Genomic DNA, 14323 nt, shown 5'->3' with positions numbered 1-14323 from the left:
GTTTCCTCCAGGAGGTTTGGTTATTTTGTGTCCGGGGAGAATTGACCTCTGCAGACTGATGAACCCTGTTCTTGCTGCAGAGAGTGGAAATTCTGTTCTCCTTGATCTTTTCAACATTCTTGAGACAAGACTCCTTCTGGAGAGCCTCATTTTGTTTGGCCTCCTTTTCTAAAAGCTCCACTCTACCTCTTTGAAGTGCATTCTCTTTCATCAAGAGGAGCTGGCTGGTGCCCTCGTCTACCTCCTCTTCAACGTCCTTTATGGGTTCTGGGACCTGACTGGGGGTTTCTGAGTCTTTCAACACCCCACAGGGTGTGTTACCCTCAAGAGCTTTCTTTGCCGCATCTTCTGCTTGAGCCTTCCTATCCCTGATAACTGCCCTTTGTGCTTGATCGGGTCTAAAGGGACCCCCTCTGTAGGGATTATAGTTCTGAGGCCCAGAATTGACACTCATATGCCAAAACGTCCTGCTATCATCAGGGTGTGGGGCGTTGTAGGTGACGCTTATGTCCCCCTTAAACCTCCTCCGTCTTTTGTTGCAGTGGCTGTAATTCATTGTCTCCATTTGAAAATTATAACTTTCTGTGTTCTCTGTGTTTTCAAAGGGCCTTTGTAGAGATGGTGTAGAGATGGTGTGAAGATTGTGTTCTCAGTGATGCAGAAAAAGAAGAATCCTGGAAAGTACTGACTGGAAACAGTAAGGTTTACAAAATACCTCATATACAGCTTCAGAGACTAAAGCCAATAAAGGGATCAAAGCCTGCTGTGATGTAATCACGCGTCTACACAGCTGTGACGTCATCAAATTATATTTGCTCACTCTCGCTCTACGCGCGCTCTCGCTCTATACGCGCGCTCTCTCTCTCGCACGCTCTCTCTCTCGCGTGCTCTCTCTCTCACCAATCATCCCACCAAATTTCATGCGATTCAAGAACATTTTGACCTGTTCATGACCTTTGACCTTGACCTTTGACCCGATCGATCCCAAAATCTAGTCAACTGGGCCCCGGATAATAAACAATCATCCCACCAAATTTCATGCGATTCGGTTCAATACTTTTTGAGTTCTGCGAAAGATTTTGACCTGTTCATGACCTTTGACCTTTGACCCGATCGATCCCAAAATCTAATCAACTGGTCCCCGGATAATAAACAATCATCCCACCAAATTTCATGCGATTCGGTTCAATACTTTTGAGTTCTGCGAAAGATTTTGACCTGTTCATGACCTTTGACCTTTGACCCGATCGATCCCAAAATCTAATCAACTGGTCCCCGGATAATAAACAATCATCCCACCAAATTTCATGCGATTCGGTTCAATACTTTTTGAGTTCTGCGAAAGATTTTGACCTGTTCATGACCTTTGACCTTTGACCCGATCGATCCCAAAATCTAATCAACTGGTCCCCGGATAATAAACAATCATCCCACCAAATTTCATGCAATTCGGTTCAATACTTTTTGAGTTCTGCGAAAGATTTTGACCTGTTCATGACCTTTGACCTTTGACATTTGACCCGATCAATCCCAAAATCTAATCAACTGGTCCCCGGATAATAAACAATCATCCCACCAAATTTCATGCGATTCGGTTCAATACTTTTTGAGTTTTGCGAATAACACGCATACAAATAAATAAATAAATAAATAAATAAATACACGGCGATCAAAACATAACCTTCCGGCATTTTCAATGCGAAGGTAATTAAAGTCCGTTTCTCGCAAAGCACGGTCAAAATACCCGGATGTGACTTGCTCCTCCCACTATCCGGAGGATGCATGAGGAGACTTGTGCGTACTCTGGCCAGACGATATCCCAGAATGCATTTTGAACCAGCAACCGGAAACAATAGCAGAGGAGAAAATAAATAACTGACAGTTGACTTTTCCTAAATACTACTGTTGATGAGTCACGGAATGTATATTTAGGATGTTTTCAGGAGAGAAGTTAATAGTTTGATTGGCCAGCTTGCCTTCTGGAACCCAGGTGCAGCCAGATTGGCCTGTTCAGGTGATAACTGGTTGGCGCCTGAAGGGAAAACAAGTCCAGAGGGGAGAACACACAACACTGACACCGTGATCCGATGTGAGGTCCTGGGACAGGAATGTCTTATGTGTACAAGGCAGGCAAATTCATAATTTGTGATATTGGGCTCTATAAAATAAACTGAATTGAATACATCACATTTGTATTTATACAACTGGGTAGTTTAACTTCAAATAATGTATAAATTGATGTGTATTTTCTATTAATAATCTTAATTTGTAACCAGTAACTAAACTTATCAAATATAGGAGCAATATAATCAAATAAAGTACAATAACCTCAAAATAATCAAATGTACTTACTTAGTTATATTCCAACACATGGGATACGAACACGCCTGAAGGTTCATTATATTACGACATTATTCCAGTTTGTCTTATACATAATTTCGACTTCATTCAAATGTAGTGGTAACATATATTCCAGTCATTCATGAAATAATGACAATGAAAGGCACTATGTCCTCATTAAAATAGTCTCTTTTTTTATCTGGACATAGTTCAGTTTTTAATGAAAATAAACAGACGTTCTTAATGACTACAGCAACTGAGAGCTGACCTCAGGGACACAGCAGAATATTATAATGGTGTACACTAAGCCTGCATGCTAATTACCTATACTTGAGGCACAGCTCTTTGTCAACACAGACTGAGATTCTGAGATTAAGGTCAGCACTGAAAATAGAGGCTGCTGTGATTAAGAATAGACTGCAGAGCACTAAGGAGGACTCAGAGGGTCTAATTACACCATGTCACCGTTAAGACCCAATTAATCTGATTAAAGTTTTTAGTTAGTTGAGTGGGTAAAAAGGGTAATTTTGATGTGGATTTTTAAATATAATTAAATGTACTACAAAAACTGCTGAATCAGTTACCAAATCTATTCTTTAGCCACATTACATCATTGTTGATGGCAGCAGTAGGCTATATTAGTTTAGCATGTTGATTTTAAAAACAGCTTTTGGTGTTGGGGCTACTTTTGATACCTAGAGTCTTAAAAAGTAGGATGGGAGCCAGAGCCTTCAGTTATCACGCTCCTCTTCGATGGAACCAACTTTCAGTCCGGGGGGCAGACACAGTCACCTCATTTGAGAGTAGACTTAAGACTTTCCTCTTTAATAGAGCTGATGCCAATCCTCTCTTTCTCCTTCTGTTTACATCGATTGTGGTTATCTGGATCGTGGTCCATGCCTACTACTAATTCTGTACACATGACATCTATTGCTTCTGTCTATCCGTGAAGAGGGATCCTCCTCTGTTGCTCCCGTGAAGGTTTCTTACCTTTTCCTCCTGTGAAAGTTTTTTTTTTTTTTTGGGAGAGTTTTGCCAGATCCGATGTGAGGTCCTGGGACAGGGATGCCGTATCTGTACAGATTGTGAAGCCAAATTTGGCAACATTTGTGATTATTGGCTTTCCAAAAAAAACTTAATTTAATTCTGTAGAATTCTTGGCAGGGGTTGGATCGAAAAAAATAAGAAATAATTTTTTATGCAGCGCTTTAAAGGGTACTCAAAGGAACTTTACATGATAAAAACAGTAAAAGCAATAACAATACAAACAAGAGAGATTACACAACAGTCAGAAACTAAACAGATAATATATGATATGAGCAGATTAATACGTCACTGGTGTCTACGCACTAAATATGAATCAGGTGGCCCGTAACACAAGTTGTCACATCAGTTGTGTGAAGAAACTAAACATAAAATGTTGATTAGTGAGCTTCATGGGATTTTGTTTACTTTGGACTAAGCCAGGCTCATTGTTTACATGCCTCTCTCATCTTTAATCTAAGCGCAGGCAAGCAAACAGGCTGCTGGCCTTATATTTACCACCCAGATATTAGAGTATTGATTTTCTCATCTCTCAACTCTCATAAAGAAAGCTCTTTTCAAAAATGTCCAAACTGTTCTCTTAATGTTTTGCAATTAAAATGCAAGTACAGGTCCCTTCTAACCCACATTTATAAGGCTGATAACGCTCATCCATCAATTCATTCAGAGCGGGTGTAGCGAATGTAGAAAATTGTCTATTTTACTTCAATTCAACCCGGCCTGAGGGTCTCCATGGTAATGGAGGTCAGTTAAAGTCAGTTCCACATCTTTAAAATATGTTAATAAATGAAAACAAGATGTGCAACTTGCTGTATTAATTGCTAATTATTTAGTTATTTATTACAGGCACGTTGCTGCCACAATCAACACATTCCGGTGTGTGTTTTACACTGTAACACACTAAAGTGTTACAGGAGTCAAGTGTACATGGACAAGTTTCTCCAAATCCTGTTGGGACATAAATCCTCTAACCCTTAATAACGTTATCAAATGCAGATTATAGTGATTTGCAGTCTGACATAAAAACCTAGAGGAAATAAAATACAAAGAAGAAATAAGTTCATTAAATTGGAATGAAAGATTAAATAAAAAAGGCAAAGAAATAAAAGCAGTGAAAATAGTAGTATAGAGAATTACTGCATTGACTAAACGCCAGTCCTTGAATTGGTAGGTCATCAGCAATTTGCTAAGGTGTCAACAGAGCTTGCATATGTAGAATAGAGTCAATGAAACCTCGGTGAAGATACTTAACCCCAGATTTATCCCGTAGCTGTGTCTACGGTGTATGCGGTCCTGATGATCAGGTGGTACCTTGCGTGGTAGCCCCTCCCATCAGTGAGTGAATGTGTGAATGATGTATGAAGTAGTGTTAAATCACTTTACCATTTACATAGTATTTGAGTATTGTAGCTTTAATAATCCCTGTCTGTCGAATTTCTGCAGGTCATAGATACTGAGATGCAGACGAGCACCATCCGGTAATGTGTAGAGAAATCCCTACATGAAAAATAACCACACGGAAACTCTGGGATGACGAATGATTCTTTTAAATTTGTTTGGGAAATTAGCATTACACAATTTTGGTAAGAATACATTTGGGTAAAATGTGTACTTTATGTATTCAAATATTATGTTACTTCGTCAGTCCTGTGGGATTTGCAGATTCAAAGTGCATCCTTCAGACAACCGCATTCTTCACACAAAATGAGGGGAAGCTTACATCACAGTCGAAATTGCTCCAGGCATCTAGAGAGAGAGAGAGAGAGAGAGAGAGAGACTAAAAATGAATATGTCCTCATGTCCTAAATAGAACAGTATGGGGGAAATGGCTAAAGCCAGACCGCATCGGCTGAAGAAAAAGAACAATATCATTCATTGATCTACTTTGTACAGGCTGCTAGTGAATCATAAGATAGGTTTTTATTTTCTCTTAACACCATAAACTAACCATTATATTTGCAGCAGTTATAAGCTCAAGTTTGATTTAGAAAATAACCAGGAGCACATGTTTTGGTTGGGTGAAACTGAAACTGTTTTACGTGTGTAAGTGTGTTCCTTACCGGTGGTGAATGTTGAAAGGCATGGGGAGGTATTGTCTGTGGACATCTGAGTGTAGAACCCCGGATAAAACCAAGAACCATCCAGCCACATCCACTGGTTCTGGAGTTAAACAGTTAAACATGACCTTACTTCTGAGTTTTGGCGAGACTAGGACTATATCATATCTTGAGCCAGTATATGGTTAAAAAACAGTAACAGACACACACAGTAACAGAGACTCTTTCCACGGAACTGATTCTACACACAACGGAATATACCCGAGGCGGTTTGAAGTCGCTCTGCAGTGTTGGGCCTGACAGTAAAGTAAAGCCCTCTGAGGCAAATTTGTATTTTGTGATAATGGGCTATACAAAATAAACTGAATTGAATTGAATACTGAACGTGACCATAGTTAGCTAACGTTAGCCTGTCTCATGATAAATTGTGCGTATCCCATCATCATTTTAATAGTCAGGCTTAATAAGCAAAATGCTAACATTTGGTTTTCTAGTTAGGTTTAAGTGTGTATAGTGTAGCATATTTTAATTGAATCGTAAAAGCCACAGGAGTGCTTGTTGTTTCAGTTACACTACAGCCAATACTAATACCAAAGTAAATTACAAAATGCCTTTATAAACTTGATTTCGAGGATGTAGAATCTTAATGCTAAATGTATTGCTTTAGTCATCTCACATCAAGGTAGAATCCACCCAGCCAGGTCGGGTTGAATCCATTAGGCACACTCTTCTGGAAGAGGAAGAAATACTCCTCAGGGCTGTGGACAGAGACCAGGCTGGCCTCCAGACCAGCACAGTGAGCCTGGTGGAGAGAACGAAGACAGAGAGGATGGAATAGAGCAGGAGATTGAGACAAACAGGTGGAACCAATGTGAAGGAACCCATTGCAACAATGAAGAGGTGCAAGGGGGGACAGATGAAGAAGATAAGGATGCATGAAGGAGAGAGCTGAATAGTGGTATCGTGAGTCAAACTCCAGCTGAGTGTGTTGTATAAGGGAGCAAGACAATTAACTGTCAACGCGAGATGGAAGTGAAGTTGGTGCATTGAACTAGCAAGCTACCATTTACGTGACATGGATTTAATCCCCAAAATAGGTCCTTACCAAGCTGAATATGATGCTAATGTTACTAAAGTAACTCTTAACTCCAACTAAATAATGTACAAATATTTTTCCAACCAAGTAAATCGTAGCCACAATGTATATGGCCTTGTTAGCCTCGTGCACTAGCCTCGTTGCCAGGGTTGAGCTCGCCCTCGCCCTGCCGTCTGGCTCACATGCACCGACCCCAAAGCTCATCTCTGCGAATCGTGTGATGACGATTTTTTGGGCATTCAAGGTGCCGCTAGGGTTAGAAGAGTGGGCTGTTTGGGAACCTCAGTCCTCTGCTCTTTCAATTCAATTCAGTTTATTTGTATAGCCCAATTTCACAAATTACAAATTTGTCTCGGAGTGCTTTACAATCTGTACACATAGACATCCCTGCCCCAAAACCTCACATCGGACCAGGAAAAACTCCCAAATAACCCTTCAGGGGGAAAAAAAGGGAAGAAACCTGGAGGAGAGCAACAGAGGAGGATCCCTCTCCTAGGATGGACAGATGCAATAGATGTAATGTGTACAGAAGGACAGATTTAGAGTTAAAATACATTCAATGAATATGACAGAGTGTATGAATAGTTCATAGTAGGCATATTCCACGATGGAGACCTCCACGATCCATCAGGCAGATGGCGGTGGGGAGGAGGAGGGCGGAGTCTCAACAGGACAGTGGCGTAGTCATGAGCAGGAATTCCACGACCCAGACGATCCATCAGGCAGATAGGATCTATGCCGTCTCATAGGGTCCGATGACCCCATGAGACGTAAAGTCAAAAGGACTTCGGGAGAAAGCAGAGTTAGTAACGTGTGATTGAGAGATGAAAATTCATCCTTAAGGAGAGAAAAAGAGGAGATAGGTACTCAGTGCATCCTAAAACGTCCCCGGCAGCTATAAGCCTATAGCAGCATATCAAGGGGCTGGACCAGGTGAACCTGATTCAGCCCTAACTATAAGCTCTGTCAAAGAGGAAGGTCTTAAGTCTACTCTTAAACGAGGTGACTGTGTCTGCCTCCCGGACTGAAATTGGAAGCTGGTTCCATAAAGAGGAGCTTGATAACTAAAGGCTCTGGCTCCCATTCTACTTTTTAAGACTCTAGGAACTACAAGTAGTCCGCATTTAGTGAGCGTAGCTCTCTAGTGGGCAATATGGTACGACAAGCTCCTTAAGATATGATGGAGCATCACCAATCAAGGCTTTGTAGGTTAAGAGAAGAATTTTAAAAGTGATTCTTGATTTTACTGGGAGCCAGTGCAGAGCAGCTAGTGCAGGAGTGATGTGATCTCTTTTCTTAGTTTTAGTGAGAACACGAGCTGCAGCATTCTGGATCAACTGGAGGGACCTAAGAGATTTATTAGAGCAGCCTGCTAATAAGGAGTTGCAGTAATCCAGTCTCGAAGTAACGAACACGTGAACCAATTTTTCTGCATCTTTTTGAGACAAGATGTGCCTGATTTTTGAAATATTACGTAGATGAAAGAATGCAGTCCTTGAGATTTGCTTTACGTGGGAGTTAAAGGACAAGTCCCGATCAAAGATAACGCCAAGATTCTTTACAGTGGCGTTGGATGCCAGGGCAATGCCGTCTACAGAATCCACATCACCAGATAATTGATCTCTGAGGTGCTCAGGGCCGATTAAAATTACTTCGGTTTTGTCTGAGTTTAACATCAAGAAGTTGCGGGTCAACCATGTTATTATGTCTTTAAGACATGCTTGAATTTTACAGAGTTGGTTGCTCTCCTCTGGTTTTATCGATAAATATAGTTGAGTGTCATCTGCATAACAATGAAAGTTTATGGAGTGTTTCCTGATAATATTGCCCAAAGGAAGCATGTATAAGGTAAATAAAATTGGTCCAAGCACAGAACCTTGTGGAACACCGTGATTAACGTTGGTGGTTATCGAGGCGTCATCGTTTACAAATACAAACTGAGATCGATCTGATAAATAGGATTTAAACCAAATTAGTGCCGTGCCTGAAATGCCAATCGACTGCTCCAGTCTCTGTAACAGGATGTCATGGTCAATGGTGTCGAATGCAGCACTAAGGTCTAACAAGACCAGGACAGAGAGGAGTCCTTTATCTGCTGCCATTAAGAGGTCATTTGTAATTTTCACCAGTGCCGTCTCGGTGCTGTGGTGTTTTCTAAATCCTGATTGAAATTTCTCAAATAAACTATTATGATGTAGAAAGTCGCACAACTGATTTGCGACCACTTTCTCAAGGATCTTGGAGAGGAAGGGAGGTTAGAGATCGGTCTGTAGTTAGCCAATACCTCTGGATCCAGAGTGGGCTTCTTCAGGAGAGGTTTAATGACAGCCACCTTGAAGGAGTGTGGTACGTGGCCTGTTAGCAGAGACACATTGATAATATCTAATAGAGAGCCGCCAATTAAAGGCAAAACGTCTTTAAGCAGCCTCGTCGGGATGGGGTCCAAGAGACAGGTAGGCGTGTTCAAGTAGAAACCGTTGAAAATAATTGGTCACGGTTGATAGGAGAAAATCCTCCAAATATACACCAGGGCATACAGCGGTTTCCAAGGCCATTCCACTTGAGGACAGATTGGCACTGGTTATGGGCAAGAGATTATTAATCTTGTCCCTAATAGTTAAAATCTTTTCATTAAAGAAGTTCATAAAGTCATTACCACTAAGGTTTATAGGAATGCTCGGCTCCACAGAGCTGTGACTCTCTGTCAGCCTGGCTACAGTGCTGAAGAGAAACCTGGGGTTGTGTTTATTTTTTTCTATTATTGATGAGTAATAGGCTGCTCTGGCATTACGGAGGGCCTTCTTATATGTTTTAAGACTATCTCGCCAAACTAAGCGGGATTCTTCGAGATTAGTTGAACGCCATATGCGTTCAAGCTTTCGTGACGTTTGCTTCAGTTTGCGGGTCTGAGGGTTATACCAGGGAGCAAACCTCCTCTTTGAAGATGATGTGGTTTTCTTTGCTTCCATTGAACGCACTGGGGTGGTTTTGCAGCAGAGTGTGAAGCCTACTGGACACCTCCATTTAGAGATTTAGACGTTTAACTCGTAAGAGGCCCCCTGGGAGACCTAGAACACACACTGGAGGGACTATATATATCTATATATTTATATATTTATATATATATATCTTTGCCTCATGGTTTCTCATGGAGAGCTGGCACGCGTTGCGGTGTAGGGGACGTCTGGAGTCCCCTCCTCAGCCTTCTGACCCCGTGACCCGGCCCAGGACAAGTGGAAGACAATGGATGGATGGATAGACATTGTTCACTAAAGGGTAACTTAATGTAGCATTGTCCCAGTGGAACAGAAGTTAGAGAGAGAGATTACATTTCACTGTGATTTGAAGAACTTGTTTCTCTAAAAACAACTCCACAGACATTGAAGCCCGTTTTGTCAGATTATAAAAAAACAAATCAAGCTACAATACATCCCTCCAGACTACAAAGCCCAAAACACAGCATAGTATCACGGACCTACTTTTTAATGTGACTTTTACAACAGGAAAATATGAGAAAATGATTCGGTTCATAATTGATTGAATTTGTGTTTCTCGAATGCCTGCATGTTTTCTCTATTATATTGTGTATTTACATCAGCTTCCGGCCACGGCAGAGCGTCATTGTTTTGGTAGTAACAGCGGCCCTGGAACCCTGCCCAGCCTTCAGGACACAACATGTCTTGTGCTGGGAATGTCACACTCACAAAAAAAGATACATTATATACAATTTACAACAATAAAGGATATTGTAAAGCTCTGTTTTATTCTGAATGCATTTTCTTAGACATCGTAACTTCACTCCCTTGGATTTTTTTCTATCATGCAAAGAAGGAAATTGACTCACGGACGTTGGAGTATATCACACAGATGGAGGCATAGCCACCAGCGCTGCATGGGGAATTGTTCCATTCCACTGTGAAAAGAGAAGATTAGTAAGAGGCCATGAGAATAATGAAGGAGAGTGTTAGGTAACATAAGAGTCACGCTTTGATTATTCCTTCTGAAGAAGTCCATCTGTGTGAGGACCTCAGTCATTCTCACAGTCAATATTTGGCCACTTCTTCAGAAATCCACCACTTTCTGACCTCTCCCCTTTCAATTTCAAAAACTTTCTTCCCTACATTTTGAAAGGTATAATATGCAGGAAAAAAAGATTCCCTCTCAATTATCACCATATATCTAGAGACCCTGCTTTCTGCCTTTGATATCCTCTTCTTTTCTTGTGTCTATGTTAATGTCATTTCTGGGCGTCAAAGAGGAGCATCAAGGAGGCTCTGGGCATCATGTGGGCGTGTAACCCCCAGCCAACAACTTTCCTTCAGATTTAAAAGGATGAGCTCAAACAGTGATTCATTTTGGACCTATGGTATTTGTGCTTTATCAGGCAGATCACTGCTGTAGTCTGTAAAACCAACTTAGACACTGTATTATGATGGTCCCTGGACTTTCATGTGTGTGTGTTTTCTTACTATAAGGAGAGAGCAACAGGCAGGGGTTGCTGCTGTCCGGGGATTCGCTGCTCCAGGTATTGTTGTAGAACCAGGAACCATCAAGCCATAACCACTGGTTCTGGAGGACAAGCACAAGATTATCATAAATGCGTTGTTGCACAGTGGAGACTAATTTCATAACAATCAGGAAACAGGATGAACATCACTTCCTGATGTTAAGCGTCTCTTCGTTTCCTCTGTTAATAACCATCATTCCAGAGTCGGATTAAGGGGGTAGGTAGTATAAGAACTTCAAATTGTAGGAGAAAAAAACAGACAGTTGTATTTCTTAAATTTAAAAAAATTATTTGAGTTCGAAAGTCATACATTTATGAGAAAAAACTATGAGATTTTAAATCATAAATTAAATTAGTCACAGTAAAACAAAAATACACCTGAAGGAATTGTGTCTGCATGAGCCACAATGTACAAAATATATTCAATAATATCTATTTACATTTTAAATATATTATATATAACATTAGCACACATTTACATTCATAAAGACATGAATGAAAACGTGTATGTATCTTTCATGACCTTTACCTCAATTAGAGGTCATAATTAAGGAGCAATACAATTCAGATAGCAGCTAAATGTATGCGTTTAATATCAGAGAAAAGTTTTTTTCTCATAAATGTATTATTTTAACCTCAGAGAACATTCTAGTTTTTTTGTTTGAGTTTTTCTCTGTATATTACCCCCAGCTACATCATAATTGACCTTTTTACCAATAGAACTCTGCCTGTCTTCAAAGAAAAAATTATAGAAAAACAAAGCTCTTGACAGGTGATTAAAATAGTATTGTCGAAATGTCCAAAGCCGCACTGAGGTTATTACAAATGGAATGCAGAATGTGATTGAGGGTAAGTCATGGAGCAGTTAGCAAATCTCTCTGCAAGAACCATATAAATGATAAAGGAGTTATAACACTTTTAAATAAATATGTTCATCCTCATCCTTGTTGATGCATATTTACACAGCAAGTTGTTCCAAATTTTTGGGTCATCTAGAAACAAGTAATCATGTGAAGTGTCTGTCTTGTATAGATTGAAGTTGGTGTGTTCATAAAGGTGTCCATACAAAGACCGAAACACAGATTCCTGAACAAGAGACCGCTGCAGAGTACCACCATAGCAAATAGCATTTCATCATGATATGGTTTGTACCTCTAGATAGAAACCACCCAGCCAAGCTTCTGAATATTGATTATTTCTGGTGAGTTGTTGGAGGAAACCGTACTCCTGAACGCTGTGGACGGAAACCAGCATGGACTCACGCAAGGCACAGTTTGACTGGTGGAGCAGAAGAGAAGGGACAAAAAGAGACACATTAACGTCCGACTTCTGGGAGTCACAGTCCTGCGTTATGAAAACGGAACAGGGGGAAATCTTTACTGAGTGGCTTGATAAAAAGAAACTGTTTGACTAAGTGGCAAACTGTAGATTAAACACTCCCTCATATTTCACTGTTTGCAGGTTGTACGTTTAAAATGTGCTTTTCTCCCACTGCATGTAAAGTCTGTTATGCGTTCGTTAACTTCGCTGTATAGATCATGAGACATTCCGACGGGCAACAAACAGAATCATTTTAGGATGGCCGTTAACTTTATGGCAGCTTTGTTACAACAATATTTCCACCACAGTGTTTGGTGTCGTAGCTTTGTTGAGTGTTTTACCTGAGCCTGAGGCCAGGTCATGGCGGTATTCACAAAGTAGTAGCAACGACCCTTGAACCATTCCCATCCATCAGGACACATGATCTGGCTTTGTGTGGGCGGAGGGGTGGGTGTTGTTGTTGTTGGAGTTGTAGAAGTCATTGCTGTGCCTGGGTAAGGTGAGGTTATAACAGGGGTAGTTATTGGTGTTGTTGTTGGTGTTGTAACAGGGCGCGTTGTCGGAGTGGTGTCATTGTAAAGCCCCGTCACGGTAGAGGTTTGGGTGTTAGCAGGAACATTGGGTTGGATTGAGACCGCCTCTACAGTCCAAGGAACTGTGGAGAAAAGAAGGAAGCCATGTATTATTAAACAGATCGTCCCTCATACAAGTATCACAATGTGTCTCATCAAAATGTCCGCGTCAGTTTTAAAAGACAAATGTAATTTATATTAATGTGAAAGTAGCGTTAGGCTAGCCTGAGGGGATAAAAGACATGAAGTTGGACTACTTCTTGTAATTCTTATTTGCTCACATCGTTTATGTGCAATTTGATATCCGAAGCAAAGGGGGAGAAAATAATGTTTACACCATTATCGTCTTTGTGCATAAGAGCGCTCCGTCTTTAACCAAACATTCTGCCTTCACTCTAAGGTTTGTCAATAATAATCTGCTACAAGAACGGTCTGAGTTGAAGAAAGAGAACTGATAACGTGTGCGTGTGCATTCTCTGCGTATTTAACCGTGTGCTGCATTCATGTCATTTACATACCGGATGCAGCCTTGACAGAGAAGACAGCGCCAAGGAGGACACAGACGACGAGAGACGTCTTCATGATGATGAACGTCGACGCGTTCCTGCCATTCAAGAAACAAGTAGTTTTCTGCTCTTAAGATGCCCTCCAACCCTCAGTCTGGTGATAAAAGGCTTCCCTGCTCTGCCGAATGAGATGGAGACCTCCAACAGCTCCGGGCTTTATAGTCCCACATCACAATAACATATCAAGTGTGATGTGTACTTAACATGCATGTGATAAAAAAACTAATCAGCAAGTCTCCCCTGAGATCTCGAGCTATCAGTGTTTGTTCAACTTTTCCGGAAGCTGTTGGAAACAACATGCATTTGACCAGGAAGTTGTGATTTGACACATTTTCTTTCCAATATGAACAGTAATTAATAGGCGAGTACCAGTGACTGACTAAAGGTATGCATTTAGTTTTTTTAGGTATATTCTTTGTTTTGATGGGATGAAGTCAGTCAGTGATCTAAAGTAGCACCTGGTGACTTTGGGTGTGCTGGGAAATGAAATCAAAAGGTCGGCTAATCAGTTCGTGAAAGTCACATTCACTCTCTTTCAAGCTGCACTTAGCTGCACATGTACTTACCTTATCAGATGTAGATACAAAGACGGTATAAGTCTTGGGGGTAAAATATATGTGTTTACATACCGTTGCCCATTAAAGCAAACTGTATTTGATATACGTACAGATACATATAGTATATAAAGGACTACATCTGCGCCTTCCTCCCTTCCTCCATGGACCCGCTGCAGTTTGCTTATCGCCCAAACAGATCCACGGATGATGCTGTCTCCCAGGTACTGCACACCACACTCTCTCATCTGGACAGCCAGAAGGGGG

General features: G+C 40.9%; 1 protein-coding gene across 1 annotated transcript; it reads right to left on the bottom strand.

Moving 5' to 3' along the window:
- Window positions 1–4915: 4915 nt before the first annotated feature.
- LOC130190582 (macrophage mannose receptor 1-like) lies at window positions 4916–13628 on the bottom strand. Its single transcript, XM_056410070.1, has 9 exons — window positions 13455–13628; window positions 12706–13019; window positions 12197–12322; window positions 11007–11106; window positions 10382–10450; window positions 10131–10222; window positions 6118–6243; window positions 5445–5544; window positions 4916–5130 (listed from the first exon to the last, which is right to left on the bottom strand). Exons 1-9 carry the CDS (start codon window positions 13516–13518, stop codon window positions 5063–5065), a joined length of 1059 nt encoding a protein of 352 aa, XP_056266045.1. The 5' UTR covers window positions 13519–13628; the 3' UTR covers window positions 4916–5062.
- Between the last annotated feature and the right edge of the window lie 695 nt (window positions 13629–14323).

This window comes from Pseudoliparis swirei, chromosome 24 (genome assembly GCF_029220125.1).
Source record: "Pseudoliparis swirei isolate HS2019 ecotype Mariana Trench chromosome 24, NWPU_hadal_v1, whole genome shotgun sequence".
NCBI classification, from domain to species: Eukaryota; Metazoa; Chordata; class Actinopteri; order Perciformes; family Liparidae; genus Pseudoliparis; species Pseudoliparis swirei.
Note: the sequence above shows the minus strand (reverse complement) of the source record. Positions and strands in the feature narration are given on the sequence as shown.

Bases quoted from the DNA above. Each gene is read 5' to 3' on its own strand.
- LOC130190582 (XM_056410070.1), bottom strand. From the start codon at position 13,518: ATGAAGACGTCTCTCGTCGTCTGTGTCCTCCTTGGCGCTGTCTTCTCT. The intron at 12,323-12,705 runs GTAAAACACTCA...CTGCTCCACCAG, and splicing joins TGACCTGGCCTCAGGCTCAG to TCAAACTGTGCCTTGCGTGA. The intron at 6,244-10,130 runs GTAAATACACAA...TCTCTCCACCAG, and splicing joins TGCCGTGGCCGGAAGCTGAT to GCTCACTGTGCTGGTCTGGA.